The sequence below is a fragment of the Delphinus delphis genome, chromosome 12 (genome assembly GCF_949987515.2).
Source record: "Delphinus delphis chromosome 12, mDelDel1.2, whole genome shotgun sequence".
Taxonomy (NCBI): domain Eukaryota; kingdom Metazoa; phylum Chordata; class Mammalia; order Artiodactyla; family Delphinidae; genus Delphinus; species Delphinus delphis.
The window spans coordinates 60895479-60912274 of NC_082694.2; the positions used below are offsets into that span (position 1 = coordinate 60895479).

At 41.5% G+C, this 16796-nt stretch overlaps 2 protein-coding genes across 4 annotated transcripts in view; one reads left to right on the forward strand and one right to left on the reverse strand.

Annotated features, from left to right (window-relative positions):
- Nucleotides 1–3499: 3499 nt before the first annotated feature.
- Nucleotides 3500–14758, reverse strand: GPATCH11 (G-patch domain containing 11). Of its 3 annotated transcripts, XM_060026827.2 has the most exons (9): nucleotides 14625–14758; nucleotides 10887–10958; nucleotides 9742–9968; nucleotides 8868–8909; nucleotides 7970–8090; nucleotides 7758–7848; nucleotides 5664–5780; nucleotides 4672–4753; nucleotides 3554–3961 (listed from the first exon to the last, which is right to left on the reverse strand). In XM_060026827.2, exons 2-9 carry the CDS (start codon nucleotides 10943–10945, stop codon nucleotides 3906–3908), a joined length of 795 nt encoding a protein of 264 aa, XP_059882810.1. In that variant the 5' UTR covers nucleotides 10946–10958; nucleotides 14625–14758; the 3' UTR covers nucleotides 3554–3905. The 3 variants fall into 3 exon arrangements, with proteins under 3 accessions (XP_059882808.1, XP_059882809.1, XP_059882810.1); XM_060026825.1 differs by lacking the exon at nucleotides 5664–5780 and having other exon boundaries at nucleotides 3500–3961; XM_060026826.1 differs by lacking the exon at nucleotides 9742–9968 and having other exon boundaries at nucleotides 3500–3961; nucleotides 14625–14695.
- The window catches only part of HEATR5B (HEAT repeat containing 5B), an 87150-nt gene continuing 85095 nt past the window's right edge, over nucleotides 14742–16796 (forward strand). The window contains exons 1-2 of the mRNA XM_060026819.1: nucleotides 14742–14928; nucleotides 15788–15935. Coding sequence (XP_059882802.1) covers nucleotides 15810–15935 — 126 coding nt within the window. The 5' untranslated portion in view covers nucleotides 14742–14928; nucleotides 15788–15809. The remainder of the gene's footprint in view (nucleotides 14929–15787; nucleotides 15936–16796) is intronic.

The following is a 16796-nucleotide window of genomic DNA, read 5'->3' on the forward strand; positions in this document are numbered from 1 at the left end:
TCTTTATATCATGTCAGTCCACTCCCTACGTCTGTGACCGTGAGCTATCCCAGTCACGACATGTCTTCAGGATGGTCACAGATGCAGGGACTACAGTTGATAGATGTACAGAGGCCCCACTGTTGGCTTACACTCTGACTAAAAACCGTGTAATGGGTGAAACTCTGAGGCAAATCAGATATCTCTCAAATATGTGTGGCTCCTGAGGGGTCAGTTTGATTGAGACCTGTATTGGTTTTCTAGGGCTGCTGTAACCAGTGACCACAAAACTGATGACTGAAAGTGACACACATTTATTCTCTTACAGTTCAGGAGGCCTGAAGTCTGAAATGGGTTTCACTGGGCTCAAGTCAAAGTGTTGGCAGGGCTGTGCTCCTCTGGGGGCTCCCGTTCTGCATCTCACATTCAGCATTACCTGAATAGGCCCCAGCCACACAGGTCTGTTCAGGGTCACCTCAATAGGCTTTTGTGCTCAGTGGCGCTCGGCTATGGTTTCTACCTGAAATTCCCTTCAATCTTTTTTTTAAGTAACAGCTTTATTGAGACATAATTCACATACCATAAAATTCACCCCATTTAAAGTATACAGTTCAATGGTGTTTAGTATATTCAGAGTTGTGCAACCATCACCACAATCAATTTTTAAACATTTTTGTCACTCCAAAAAGAAACCCTGTACCCATTAGCAGCCATTCCTCATCTTCCTCCAACTCTAGGCAACCACCAATCTACTTTCTATCTCCATAGACTTGCTTATTCTGGACATTTTGTGTAAATGGAATCATACAGTATGTGGTCTTTTTCACTTAGTATGTTTTCATCTGTGGTATAGCATGGATGGAAATTCCTTTCCCTTTTATTGCCAAATGATATTCAGTTATATGGATATATCACATTTAATTCACCTATTCATCAGCTGATGGACATTTAGGTTTCTACTTTCTGGCTAGTATGAATAATGTTGCAATGAATATTGGTGTATGAGTTTTATCTGGACATGGTTCCATTTCTCTTGGGTATAACTTAAGAGTGGAAATGCTGGGTCATATTGTAACGCCTTCCTCATAACTGCATATCAAAGTTATGCTGAAAGCCCAAATTCAGTGCTGCTACCATAGTGTTCTACCATCTCCCACTCGGAATGAAACTTCTCCCTAATACTTCAGTTATTTAGTTCTTCAGCATTGTACCTACCAGTTTGCTTTGGAGCTCAGTTATTCCTGCATGGGTGTTTCCCTCCTTGTAAATTTCTGGAAAGCAGGGACAGGCTCTCTCATTTTGATTTGCCCCAAGGCAGCAAGTGTATTACCCTGCATTTAAGCAGGAACTCTATAAGTGCTTTTGAATTAGTAGGGAATAAAAGTGTTAAGAATTTCATATACTTGATCCTGCAAAATGTGTCTAACACTAAATAATAATAATGTTCACTGTAAAATTTCAACAATTAAATGTTGATAAATAACAAAGTAAAGGTGGGTATGGTAAACCAATTTAGTATATTAAAGTCTATTTATTTTGAATTTTAAAAGCTCCAGTATTTTGGGTTTATAAGTAGGAAAATGAAACATTTTAGAAATTCTAGATAGGACTCTGAAAATAAACATAGTACAATATAAACAAAAGTAAATGACAACAAGTAAATTTCTGGCCTCTGGCCTGGAAATGCAGACCACAACTCTGGTGGACTTATGGGTTCCATCAAGGTTATTCCTACATTCACAGCATATTTGTTCACAGACATATTCAAAATACTCTAGGCCACTGGGCAGGTTGCCCTACAGTCAGTAAGAGGAGAAAAGGAAGCCAGTTCCTAACTCCATTCTGTCTGAAATTATCCACATGGCGTTGGGTCTGTCCAAATGAATGTTGGTTTGTTGGCTGAAATGACAGGAAAGGATGTGACTATAATTCCAAGAAGAAGATATACTTTGTTTTAGCTGTTAATACGATGTTACGATTTTTTTAAATGGAAAAAGTAACTATCAGTTTTATCCAACTATATAAGCTCCAATATTTTATATATGTATTTATAGTCATAAAACTCATAATTCAGTTTCTAGATGAAGAACCGAGGCCCAGAAGTTAACTACGTTTTCAAGCTCTGCTGCATTTTATTTATTTATTTATTTATTTGATTGCATGGGGTCTTAGTTGAGGCAGGCAGCCTCCTTAGTTGTGGCATGTGAACTCTCAGTTGCGGCATGTGTGTGTTATCTAGTTCCCTGTCCAGGGCTCTAACCCCGGGCCCCTGTATTGGGAGCGTGGAGTCTTATCCACTGCGCCACCAGGAAGTCCCTCTGCTGCATTTTAGAATCAGGGGTAGTGATACACAGGCCACAGTGACCAATTACATCAGAATCTCTGGAGGTGGGACCTTTGTAATACCATGTTTTTTAAAGCTCCCCAAGTTAGACTTTAGAACAAGTGAACTAGGTCAAATTAGGTCAGAGGCTAATACAACTCATACCATTGATTATCTTAATTTGGGCAAGTGTAGGTTAGCTTCTGCTATGTTGTCAGGTATGCTGTTTATAATAAAAAGAGGCTGATCTCTTGCTCAATGCTACTGAAAGGTGAGCTGTAAAACTGTACAGATGAGGTCACAACTTGATCCGAAGTACAGTCATGCTCTAGTTTAACCTAGAGCGCTAGTTCTCATCCACAGGTGATAATCAGACACATTCTTAGAACTTTAAAATAAATAGATATCCAGAAACTATCCTAGACTAGCTGAATCAAGTCACTAAGGGTGGCACCTGAGCTTGTGAACTTTAAAAAAGTTCATGATTTTGATGCCCAAACTTAGATGGAGCTCTCTAGAGGTGTGCCACATGGTATGTCTTTAGCTATATCTGGTTAAATTATAGGGAAGCAGAACTCAGCTTAAGACAGAAAAATAACTTTTAAAATGACTTAGAGCTACCCAGCAATGCAACGGTCCATTTTAAGGCAGTGAGCTCTCTGTGGCTGGAGGAATAAAGGCAGAGGTTGGATTAGCACCTGCTAGGAATGTTGTCAAAGGGATTAAGAAGTTGGATCACCTGATATTTAAGGTTACTCCTAATTATTGTTTCTTTAGCCAAAATGGGCAATTGTTCACTTATAATGGATATACACATTGCTATGAAAACTCAACGATTTTACGGAATATCATCACTACTTTGTTTCTAAAACTGATTAGAATTAAGTACTATTAATGGAACCTTGCCTCTGACATTACTCTTATTGAGGGGAATACTTTTCCCCTCCTTCTCATGCTTGCATGAAGGGAACTTCTTGCTCCTTAGAAGAGAGAAGTGTGGGAACAAGCTCTGTGAACCTGTATTCATTCTGTCTCAACAGAGAGGTGTCTCATCTGATGAGTGATTTTGGGAAAAGGAACTGAGCATGTATGGCCCCACCCCTGAGGGGTTGGTTCTCTCACCTTGAAAGCTAATGGTCTCCTAATGCAAAGATGGGCTCTGTCCCTCCGAGGCAAGGTCGGCAGTTCTCTCTAACCAGGGAGGTCTCGCAGGGAGCATGACTGGAGAACAAGTCAACTAGCTCTTTATTTCATTGATAATAAAGCTGATATTTTGATCTCTAACTCCTATGTCTTATTTCTCAATTTGTTCCAAAGTGAATAAGAGAGTTGGTGTCCTTAAATCCCATAAACGTCACAAAAGAGTCATAAATTGTAATTGCCCATGTCTATAATACTTGTGTTCTGAAATGGCTTTCCATTATGTTTTTGAAGCCAGTGAACAATTATATTCTAAAGTACAAAGTACTTCTAATGTATAAAAAACAATGAAACATATAAAGGCCCTCTTTCTTTACTGGTATCAAAAATTTGGAAATTCTAACTGCTCAACTGTCTAGGAAACAATAACATTTGCCAAGCTTCTACTTTATTGAGAATAATCTTAGTCATGATCTGCAGAAGTTGGTCCTGGGCAATTTGAAGACAGGTCTTCTTTATCTGTAATTTATGTGAGGAAAAGGAACAATTAATACAAATTGCATAGTATACTATTCTAGAAAATTATTTCAACATGACATGTATTTTGTAGCTGTGTTTGCTTCTTACTCTGCTAAACAAACCAGGAAAAGATACAACAATAACTCAAAATTCTTCACCTCTCATGTACAAAGTCCTTAAATTCAAGTTAGCAAAGCTGACTTGGGCAAATGTGTTAGAAGAGAAAGCACTTGTGTCTGTTAAGACATTTGACACATTTTAAACCACTTCTTTCCTTACAATGAAAAAACAATGGCGTGGATTTCAACATTCTGATTTTTATGGTTCAGGGATAGTATTCTACCTAAATACAAAAAAATTAGTTCTAAAAATTTACGATATTTTTCAGGTAGCTGAAGAGTCATGAAAAATAAAGCATGAAAAAATTCAACATCTTCAAGTGATTAAAAACTCTATTTCTTTTGAAATAGAAGACTGAAAAATTCCCTTCTGCACATTCAGTTTCTGAAAAGTTAAAAGCACCTTTATCAACCCTCAATTATTTCTCTGTCCACTATTTCTTTAAAGCATTCATCCAACATGGCCATTTGGAGGGAATAAAAAAATTTCCATTGTCTATGGGAAATGTGACTTTCATAAAAAATCAAAGCTAAAATCAATGTTTTGTGTTTGTACTCAATATTTTTAAAAAGTATAAAGTATCTTCTTACCTTCATAGGCTGTTCCACACCAAATACAATACAGATGTTCTTCTCTTAAATAACTAGTCAATATTTGTAATTTTTCCAGTACCTAGGTATAGGATACAAGCATATTAATAGTTCACATTGAACAGAATCTTGGTTTTCGGGTCTCTCAGATCATGCTGAATTACCCTAAGGCCCTAAATCTTCTACTACACGCTCAACCAGTTAGGAGAGGTGTCAAGGGCAGAATATATTAGAACATGTCCCAGTTTACCAGTTACCCTATTTTCACATCTGTCAGACACAACAGAGACCCCTTGTTAACATTTCAACAATAGATCTTGGCTGGCTCTATTAGAATAAGCATCCTTTAAAGACCCCTTCTACTTTCAACAAATCTGGCTGAAACTGTCTCTCTCTACCACTAAAGTTCTCATCAATGGTCTCCCAGTTAAGTGGAACATATGGTTTTCAAATTGTGAACGTCTCCTACATACTCTTTTATACAAAGTAACCATAGAAATGTGTATTCTTTCCTTGAATAATCTCTACTTCCTTTGAATTGTGTTTTTTTGCTTTGTTTTGTTTGTGGGTGGGGGAGGGAGGTACTCAGAATCACTTCCAGGAGTTCAGCAGGAAACAAGGTAGAAATTAACATAAGTTACATTTGCGGCTAATCCATCATCCAAACTAAAACTGAGGTGAGAGGGTAGACTGAAGCTAACGGGGAAAATTATATTAAGTTTTGCTCTGGGGTTCATGAAATAAACCTGTAATGCAGTGGTTCTCAAGGGGTGATTTTTTCCCCTCGGGGGAAAATGTAGTAATGTCTGAAGACGTTTTCCGTTGTCACAAGGGGGAAGTGCAATGGACATCTGGTGGGTGGAGGCCACAGATGCTCTCAGATATCTCACAATGCACAGAACGGCCCCCGACAACAAACAACTGCCCAGTTCAAAATGTTAATCGTGCCAAGGCTGAGACAGCCGGCTTACGGAACTGGTCCCAACACATACACTTAAGTCTTCACTCTTATATTCATCTTCATCTTGTTCTTTTTCTTCCTCTTCCTCTTCTTCAGTTTCCTCTTCAAGCCTCAACCAGTACCATGCCTCCCTGGGAACCTGAATATTCTGAAAATGTAGAATTATTCCCAATTAAACACAGCTAAACATAACTCTATCACAAGTATGCTCCTGTCAACATGAATTCATTCTCTCAATTAAATATTTACTGAGTGCTGCTTTAAGAGTAAAGCACTATGAACTATGGGGATGCAAAACCCAGTTAGAATACTGCCTCCCAGGTGCAGACAATCTAGTAGGGAAAAGAAGCTATGGGTATAAGTAGCTTAATGGGTATAAAATGATACATATCAGTGAGGAAATCTTAAGTATCACGACACATATTCAAAATAATGTCCTATGGAAATAGAGAAAAGAGAGATTGCTTCCAGCAATCTATTTACATATGAAGGGAATTTTACAAACATTTTTGAGACTTTTGTTTTTAATTGAAGGAAACTTTTTTATTCTTTTTTAAAAATATTTATTTATTTATTTTTTTGGCTGCATTGGGTCTTCGTTGCTGCGAGTGGGCTTTCTCTAGTTGCGGCGAGCGGGGGCTACTCTTCATTGCGGTGCGAGCGCTTCTCACTGCGGTGGCTTCTCTTGTTGAGGAGCACAGGCTCTAGGCACGCAGGCTTCAGTAGTTGTGGCTCACGGGCTCTAGAGCACAGGCTTAGTAATTGTGGCGCACGGGCTTAGTTGCTCTGCAGCATGTGGAATCTTCCCGGACCAGGGATTGAACCCATGTCCCCTGCAATGGCAGGCAGATTCTTAATCATTGCACCACCACGGAAGTCCCCATTTTTGAGACTTTATTTTATTTTATTTATTTATTTTGGCTGCGTTGGGTCTTCGTTGCTGCGGGCGGGCTTTCTCTAGTTGCGGCAAGCGGGGCTACTCTTCATTGTGGTGCGTGGGCTTCTCATTCCAGTGGCTTCTCATTGAGGAGCACGGACTCTAGGCACGCAGGCTTCAGTAGTTGTGGCATGTGGGCTCAGTAGTTGTGGCTCGCAGGCTGCAGAGCACAGGCTCAGTAGTTGCGGTGCACGGGCTTAGTTGCTCTGCGGCATGTTGGTCTTCCTAGACCAGGGCTCAAACCCGTGTCCCCTGCATTGGCAGGTGGATTCTTAACCACTGTGCCACCAGGGAAGCCCCCCACTTTTATCTATCTATCTATCTATCTATTTATTTATGGCTGTGTTGGGTCTTTGTTGCTGCAGGTGGGCTTTCTCTAGTGGCAAGCGGGGCTACTCTTCATTGCGGTGCGCGGGCTTCTCATTGCGGTGGCTTCTCTTTGTTGTGGAGCACGGGCCCTAGAGCGTGCAGGCTTCAGTAGTTGTAGCACACAGGCTCAGTGGTTGTGGCTCATGGGCTGTAGAGCACAGGCTCAGTAGTTGTGGCACACGGGCTTAGTTGCTCTGCGGCATGTGGGATCTTCCCGGACCAGGGCTCGAACCCGTGTCCCCTGCATTGGCAGGTGGATTCTTAACCACTGCACCACCAGGGAAGTCCAAAGCCCTCCATTTTTGAGACTTTAAATGAAGTTATTTTATTTTGATGGTAATTGAACCATCAAAATAAAAAAGAAATGAAATCAAATCAAAAATTGAATTTTAAGAACCATTCAAATCTGAACTAGATAGTAGTCTACCATGATTTTACTAGTTAGAGACACATATGGTATTGGATATGGACTGAAAATAGGCTATTCTGGTTAACCGAATATCCTGGTGAACAGAATTTCCACACATAATAGCCCTGAGTAATCAATATTCAAATAAGTGGAGAACAGTTAAGTGTAAAAATGGTAATTTACCCATAGAGGATAATTCAGACTACTCAGGTTCCTGCAGAGAACAAGTCATTATTATGAGTATCAGTTATCATAGATCAATAATGCATCTTAAATGAAAGCTTTAGTGGGTAGATACACCAGGCTTGGAGTTCTCTCTTTCTCTCTCTCTTTTTAACAATAAAAATACACAGCAAATCACACTGGGTGCCAAAACACTTTACCAAACTGAAAGCAGGTAAAAGGCTTACCTTCTGAGTATCCAACTGTTGACAGGCTCTCTGGCTTCTTCTAAGATCTCCTTCTAGCTTCATTTCATCTTGCTTATTTTTAAGTCGCATTCTGATTCAAAGAAAAAAATAGTACACTAGAGGTCTGTGCTCTCTTCATCCATTTTATATGTCCAAGTACCAGAAAACATACCACAATAAAGAAAAGGTGAAACTATAAACTGCTAAAATACCGAAACTGTTCTGCAGCTCTTTCTTCAACTTCTTTTTTCATGAGAATCTTTCTTCTGTAGCTTTCCAATTTTTCCTCTGCTTTCCGTTTTAGTAATGCCTCATGACCAATGCCACTTTTTCCTGCTCAAACAGGAAACACTGATGAGAAATGTACTGACTTTATATTTCAAAACATGACAACTTAAAATTTCTTTTTCTGGCCACACCTTGCGGCTTGTGGGTTCCTAGTTCCCCAACCAGGGATTGAACCCGAGCCCTAGGCAGTGAAAGCGCCAAGTCCTAACTGTTGGACTGCCAGGGAATTCCCTAAATACTTACAGATTAAATGCAATTCTAATTTGAGTACAGTCACTCAAAATCATTTGATAAGAAGGATGGGAGAAAACACTAGAGATTTTTTTTAACCCAAACACATAATTTGATTTTTACAAAGATCATTGGTCTGATCTAATAAGATGGTAATACTATACACATTTTTTTCAAATTGGGAAAACAGTATCAACTGTCATACTTACATATAAATATGCTGAACAAATAAAGTATATATTTTTTCTCTTTCATTTGTCCAAAGTATTAAGAAAAACATTTAATGGATACATCTGTCTCAGGATACTTTTAGGACACTCAGTGGACAAAAATAGCTTTGTGTTGTTAATGGTTACAACACTTTTTCCCCTATTTTTATGATTAAAATTTTATTTTATACTGACTAAAACTTACTTGTATTTTTAGTTTAAAAGGTCTAGAAATTTAACTGAGAAACATTTTACTGAGGGTGTCTTATGATAAGAACTGTAACAGTACCACCATAAAAAAGTATTTATTAAGCAAATATATGTGCTAAATTTAAGTGTAAGTTGTTATTACTGGTAAATAGCCTCAAAAATAATTACATACCTGTTTTGACATTAAGAGGAATTGGTTCAACAATACCGTCTCCTAAAAAAAAAAAATAGAGAACAAAACACAAACTACTTTAGAAATTCTTCCTCAAACTACAGGCAGGTGCAGTATGCAACTTTATAATGTTCTGTACTTATCCCCTTCAGTTTCAATGATACTCAAAACTGTAACTGAACATCAATACTCTACAATCAACTACCACCCTTGCCTTCAAATACTTAGTCCTCGATAAGGCTGATCCACAGCCTGCAACGCCACCTCAAGGTAGGAAGGATTTTAAGAAGTAAAAACACTGATATATATCCAGGAGGGTGGGAGCCACAAGAGAGAGCAAAGCCTTGCGAGGTGAAGGTCAAAGCAATGACAATAAAGGAGAGGAGAGGAGATAAACAGCTTACAGAAGCTACTATACGTATATGGCCTCTATCTCTTAATAAGCAATCTCATTCCTAAAAGAGAGGTGAGAACTGAGCTTCTCCAGCTGAGGGGTCACTCAGGCAGCTGCCACAGGTACAGAGCAAGCAGGGCAGAGTCCTGCCATCATCTTCGATGTTGCTTCACTGTCCTTTGGGCCACTGTACTTCTTAACCCTTCTCTTGTCACCATTCTTAGCTGCTGCCTCCATTGTAAGCCTCGTCCATCCCACTTGTTAGCGCCTTTGAGGCCGAGCTGGGCAGATAAGCAGCTCTTGATGGCACATGTCTAAAGTGGATGTGGGAAGATGGAAGCTCTCCATAAGCTTGCCAGCAACAGTAAGAGCCTAGGAAGCTTAAGTTGTTTCAATTTCTGTGTAGAGGGACAGAGATTAAAGAGTCATCACTGGTACTCATCAATAAATTACAGCTGTTTATTTCTGGCTGTGACTCACCACTTTTGCCAAGGGCCTGACCACTTTTATATCCCATCTTCTGGAGCAAAGCAAACCCTTTGTTTTCACAGCCTAGTGCATTCTTCAGTCCAATGTCACGTCTCTCTTGTTCTTCTTCTTTTAAACTCTTCCGCTTATTTTTCAAATTAGCTTCCTGTTGCTTTTCTTCTTTTCGATGGGCTTCTCGGATTTGCCTCAGCATTGGCAAGCCTGGTCTGATATCTTCTCTGAAGAATGAGGGAAAAGGTTATTTTGGACCAGTACATGCAAGTTTCTCATAGCTTTGCCACTTACTCACTTGACACTACTTAATATTTCAGTGCTACCTCTAGGAGCATCTTTGTTAGAACATAACCAATGTCCTTTGAGAATGGCTGTGTTAGTTAAAATGATGAAGGCTGGTACCATATTGTAAGAAACTAAAAGTACAGAGTTGAAGAAATTAGAAATAGTAGGTTCAAACTAATTTTTCTAAGAGGTTGGCTATAATAAAAAGCAAAGCTGGACAGCAGGTATTAAGACGCGATGAGATGAAATGAAGTAAAACAGTAAATATCCTTGGAAAAGGGGAATAAAAAGAATCAAGGGCAGGAAAAAAACACCTAGCATTAAAAAGGAAGAAGAGATTTCTAGTATCTTTGTACTATAGACATGTAGGAAGTATTTCCATGAAGCAATAAGACTAACTTCCAACCTCACCTTTAAAATCAGTGGCATTGCTTAGGGCTTCCCTGGTGGCGCAGTGGTTGGGAGTCCGCCTGCCAATGCAGGGGACATGGGTTTGAGCCCTGGTCTGGTTGGATCCCACATGCCACGGAGCGACTGGGCCTGTGCACCACAGCTGCTGGGCCTGTGCTCTGGAGCTTGCATGCCACAACTACTGAACCCCACTCACCTGGAGCCCGTGCCCCGAAACGGGAGAGGCCACGGCAGTGAGAGGCCCACAAACTGCGGCGAGTAGTGGCCTCTGCTTACTGCAGCTGGAAGGGGGCTGCGCAGCAGCAAAGACCCAACGCAGCCAAAAATAAATAAATTAAATAAATAAATTTATAAAAAATAAAAATATATAAAATCAATGGCATTGCTGAAAAATCTCCACTAATGTCTTACACATATCATTTCATGGAGTGTGCATATTTACTTACTGGACATTAATGAAGGAATCAGACATATAGTCCTCCTCTTCTGCCATTTTCAGCTTCATATGGCAAAACCATCTACAAATCAAATAGGATAAAGTAACGATTACTAATTTTCAGTTTACCAAAATGGAAATAAACCTGTATGCGTTCCCAGCCATGACCTTTCTCTAGAGCTCTACTCCATATTCAAGTGTCCTTTTGACATCCTTCTGGGTGGAGCTGTCAAACTCAATAATCCAAACAACTCATTCTCTTCCCCCTCCCAAGACCTCCTTCATCCCTGTATTTCCAAATTAACGTCACCACTATCTCCCCCTTCCTGACCTCTTATAAACCTCTGTCAACTCTTCCTCCGTATTATCCCCCATAGGCATTTTTTCCTATAGTTGTGACCACTGCTTTCGTTCAGGCATTTTTTTCTCACCTGAACTATTACAACTGCTTCCTAATTGGTCTCATTGCCTTTGGCCTCTCCTCCTCCAACCCATCCTCTAGAACCTCTCCAGAGTGGTTTTTTAAAAACATGTCAGGACATGTTACTTGCCAGTTTCAAATCCTTTGTAAACTTTACCCTGTGGGCAGTGGAGGAACCATCATTTTCACATGGTAGCCAGAGAGATCCTTCATAATCTGACCTCTGACTCTCCTCTAGGACTCATTAGTCACGCCACATGGTCTCTCTCATTGCCCTCTGAACACACCACAGACAGTTCCCTCCTCCTAGGCCTAGGCTACCCTCCTTCACAAAAGCCTGTCCTGACCACTTTAGGCCTCTCTCCACAGCACTTTATGTTCAAGCTATTCATTTGTAACTTGATATAGTTAACACTTCACTTATGTGGAAACACTTTTGAGGACAGTTTCTATCCGAAGTAGTTAAAATCATGTAATTATAAAGTACACTTCAAACTTTACTGTGTATATGAATTGCCCTGGGATCTTCTTAAAATGCAGAGTCTGATTCTGAGCTGGAGCTTGAGGTCCTGCATTTCTAACAGGCGCCCAGGTGCTGTCAATGCTGCTGGTCCAGTTCCTGGATACAAAAGTGGAGTCACTTGTTGCAGTGCACATATGCTGTTTTGGCCTGCTCACCATCCTTCCCTTTGGAAACCCGGCCTTCTGCCCTCCTTGTGGTTCTAGTGGAAGGTGGCAATCTTAGTACCATATACTCTCTTGGGCACAAGATGGCCAGTTATAGTACCTTATGTCCTAGCAAAGGCGAGGGGATGACCTAAACAGGGCAAGTAAGCATCTCTTTCCCTAATGATACGAATATATGGATCGCAGGGAAAAGAAGCTCTCTTTGTTGGGGTTTCTAAACTGGAAGTATGTGAAGCTGGGCTGTGGATGGCCATCTTCTTGGTCATTCGAAGAGATCCTGTTCTGCAGAATGAAGCCAGATAGAGACAGGCCTAAAGGCAATGAGTCTCCAACCCTAGTTCTCAAGGCCCTGATTCCTGCAGCTCTTTCTTTAATGCTATGACCTCCCATTCTTCCCAGCTACATAGGCTGATAAGTTTCCTCATTATTTAAGCTTGTTTGAACAGGGGTTCTGTCAACTGTAACCAAGAGTCTGGACAATTACATTGGATGAAAACAGTATTACTGTACTGGTTTTTATATTTTTAATGTATATCTTCCCAACTAGGCTGTAAACCACAAAGATAAGTCCCCTGTATACCCTCTGCCTACCACTGTGTCCCAAACATCATAAATCCTCAGTGTTTAGCTATGATGAGGATAAGAAGGGTCTTTAATTATATTTCTGATTTTGTAGTAACGGAATACTTTCTTCCTGTGTCGCCATGTCTTCTTTTTTAAAAATCTTCTTGTAAATCTATCAATACAGAAAACTGCATAAAATAAATGTGTAGCTTAGTGCATTTTTATGAGGCAAACACTCTTGTAAGCATGTGGTAGCCTCCAAGATGGCCCCCAGTGATTTTTACCTCTTGGTTTTCAACATCCTTCCACAGTGAATGGGTTGACTTATGTAACCAACAGAATATTGAAGAAATGGTGGAGTGTGACTTCTTGGTCACAAAAGACACTACAGCTCTTAGATCACTCTAACTCTGAAGTTAGTTAGATCACTCTCTCTGAAGGAAGTCAGCTGTTATATAGTAAGGATATTTAAGCAGATCTATGGAGAAGTCCACGCAGGAGGAACTGAGGCCTCCTGTTGACAACAAGCACAAACTTGGGAGTGACATGAGTGAGTCACCTTGGAAATGGATCCTCCAGCCCCAGTCAAGCCTTCAGATGCTCACTGTGGGCTGGCATCTTCCTTACAACTTCTTTTTTTAATTTTAATGTTTTGATTATTTATTACTTTTTGGCTGCGTGGTGCAGCATGTGGGAGCTTAGTTCCCCAAGCAGGGATCGAACCCACGCCCCCTGCACTGGAAGCACAGAGTCTTAACCACTGGACCACCAGGGAAGTCCCCATTACAACTTCTTAAATTCCAAGCTAAGTTAAACCACTAACAAACTCCTGACCCACAGAAACTGTGAGATAATAAATGATTATAGTTATTTCAAGTTGCTAAACTTTAGAATAATTTGTTCTACAGCAAAAGATAATAGAAATCATCACCCATATCAGCAGATAGAACCTTGTCAGCCCCCCAGAAGCCCTCCCTGTCCCCTACCCTATCACACCCCTTCCAGTCACTTCCTTTTCCTTATGGTTTCATCACCCACACATGCATCCTTAAACATTACAGCTTAGTTTTGCCTAATTTTCCTTTTATTATAATACAATAAGTTAAAAGTATGTAAGATTATATCCAGCACTTGTGGTAATTCACCCACTGTCTCTAAACCTCAGATTCTTCATTTGTAATAACAGTATTTTTATACATAATGATCTAGCACCTACCGAGTGTATCAAACATTTTTATCCCATTTAATTACCATTAACAACTCTGTAAGGTACGGACAGTTAGTCCTGCTTTAATTAAGACTCAGTATGGCTAAATGACTTGCTCAACACCACAAAAAATCCAGGTCTCAGAGCTCTTTCTACTGCAAATAGGATTCGATTATTTTTAAGGGAACTACTTAGCTCTAAAGTGCTATGCAGAGGCGTTACAGGTTTTTTAAACCCCCTTTTTATAGGTACACTATACTTTAGCATCATCTGTTCCCATAAGGATAAGGATAAACTTCACAAGGTGATAATCCTGGCAGAATGACGGTGGCTTGGATCACAGTGACAGCAGTGTAAGTGGTGAGAAATGGTCGGATTCTGGGTATATTCTGAAGATAGAGGTAACGGGATTTGCTGCTGGATTGGCGGCGGTGTGGGAAAGATCGATGTCAAGGATTACTAAAAGGCTTTTGGTCTGAATACCTGGAAGAATGGAGTTACCAGTTTTTGAGAGCGGTTAGACTGTAGCATCAGGTTTTGTTTTTGTTTTGTTTTTTGGCAGATAGTGGACAGGGAGGTGGCAATAAGAGTGCTGCTTCACATGTACTGAGAGTCCCATTACACATCCAAGTGGAGAGATGGACTAAGTAGTTGGATGTACAGTAGAAAGGTGACAAGAAGCGCGTCAGACCCAAACACTCCTCTCAGGGGCCGCTGATCCCTTCTCTGTCGCGCCCCTCCCAGGTGCAAGCGTGCCACAGACGCGACCACTCACGGGTGGGAATATTGGTGATGGTGTGATGGGTAGTCACAGCCAGTGCACAGATCACCGCCCTTCATCATTTCACCAGGCGCCCACAGCTCCTTACCTGGCAGCTGTACTCTCCCCAGGCCAGCTCGCGAAAGCTAGCGCTGCGCAGACGCTCACCAACCTGCGCGGGACCTCTGGGCCTTCGCTCCCACCTGAGTTTCCGCGGCCAGTGTCAATTGGAAATCGGAGGCAGGCGGGGCCAGGCGGACGTGGTTAAGTGCGCTTGCGCAGGATCAGCCTTCCGCGCACGCGCTCTCCTCGCGCTTCCGGCTGGGAGAAGTGTGGGAGGCGGGGCATCCGGGTCCCTTGGCGGCTTCTTCTAGACGCGGAGCTCAGCTCGTCTACCTTTGCCAGACTAGGAGGTAAGGCCGACCCGTCCGCCACCGTAGCGTGCACGTTGACACACATACACGCACACACGCCAAGGCCCCCACTAGGTTGTCAGAGGTCTGGGGACGGAATTCGAGTTCGTAATGAACATTTGCCCTTTTCAGGCGCCGGACTTGGTTCCGAGTCGCTGCCTCCTGGGGTTGACAGACCGGGTGACCCGGCCGAGGCCTGAGACGGCCTCGGGCCCGGCGCTGCGCTGCCTTCCTCCAGATAGCCGGTTTACCCGGACCTGCAGTGCGCGCGGCCTCTGCCAGCTGCGTTCCTGGACCGCCCGGCGTTGTAGCTGAAGCTTCGGCCGCGGGGACCTGGCCTCCCGCCGCCACCTCATCTCCGTAGGAAGACTCTCGGAGCCTTCCAGTGTGGGATCTGTCTGCTGGGACGTTTTGACCTCTTCCTGGGGCAGGTGCAGCAGGGGAAGCGGAACGGTGCTGTGCACCGAGCAGTGGAAGAGGAAAAAGGAGGATGGGTTGTCAGGCCCGGCTGGTGTTTGATCTCGGTGCTTCAGTTTTCCCGTTTATGGAATGGGTTAATGACGTATTTTGCTAGGCATTTTCCTTCTGGAATAATGCCTTATTTGCAATATTTATCTTAATTTTCCGTTGAACCCATTCTTCATTCTTCCTCACCAAGCATGACTTTCCTTTGTTTTTGTTTGCACCCTTATCCTTTAAAATTAGGTTCTCAGGTTTTGCCTCAAGGAAGTTATGTAAGTTTCCTCCAAATGAAATGAGAAGTAAAGCCTTATTTTTCATTTCTTAGTGATTACATTTGTTAAGTTTGACTTTTAATATTAACAAGTTCTTACAAGTATTTTAAAATTGTTTATTTAAGGTGTGAAATTAAAACTTCAGTAATGGAGTTAGCCCACAGTTTATTGCTGAATGAAGACGCTTTGGCTCAAATCACTGAAGCGAAGAGACCAGTTTTTATCTTTGAATGGTTGCGATTTCTTGATAAAGTCTTGGTTGCTGCCAACAAGGTATGGTATTACTTTTTTTTCTAGCTAGGTTAACATATATAAAGACTATTATGTGTACATGATTTGTAAGAAAACACATTATGTTTTGGAGATTGTAGGTCATTTGTGGAACTTGAGAATATTACACTGTACTGTAGTAAGAATTTGTCTGTCCTTTTCTATCCTGTGGCAAAACCCAAACCGCGTTTAAATCCAGCTTATTGCCTGGATAGAGACTTTATGTTTCTACCTGGACATCTGAATGTGAGTGGAGAAAAACATGATTATATGACTGCTGTCACTTCTTTTTATTTATTTTTAATTTTTATTTTTGGTTGCGTTGGGTCTTGCACGGGCTTCTCATTGCGGTGGCTTCTCTTGTTGCAGAGCATGGGTTCTAGGTGCACGGGCTTCAGTAGTTGTGGCACACGGGCTCAGTAGTTGTGACACACGAGCTCTAGAGCTCAGGCTCAGTAGTTGTGGCACTCGGGCTCAGTGGTTGTGGCTCGCGGGCTCTAGAGCAAGGCTCAGTAGTTGTGGCGCACGGGCTTAGTTGCTCCGCGGCACGTGGGGTCTTCCCGGACCAGGGCTTGAACCTGTGTCCCCTGCCTTGGCAGGCAGATTCTTAACCACTGTGCCACCAGGGAAGCCCTGACTGCTGTCACTTTAAATTCATTATCTCCAACATCAAGTGGTCCCTCAGTGCTGTGTAGCAATTCCAGTATCTTCACTTGTCTCTCTGAAGAGTTAATAATAGGCTTTTCTTTCTTTTTCCTTCTGCCTTCACAATCTTTTCACCCAAGTTACTTTTCATTATTTGTGTGTTTATTTTCTGTCTTTAAAATTAGATGCTTTCTTCAAACATCTGAGGAAAATTTGGCA

Bases quoted from the DNA above. Each gene is read 5' to 3' on its own strand.
- GPATCH11 (XM_060026827.2), bottom strand. From the start codon at position 10,945: ATGAAGCTGAAAATGGCAGAAGAGGAGGACTATATGTCTGATTCCTTC. The intron at 7,849-7,969 runs GTATTTTAGCAG...TCTTTGAATCAG, and splicing joins AGAGCTGCAGAACAGTTTCG to AATGCGACTTAAAAATAAGC. The intron at 4,754-5,663 runs GTATGTGTTGGG...TCCTATACCTAG, and splicing joins ATAAGAGTGAAGACTTAAGT to GTACTGGAAAAATTACAAAT.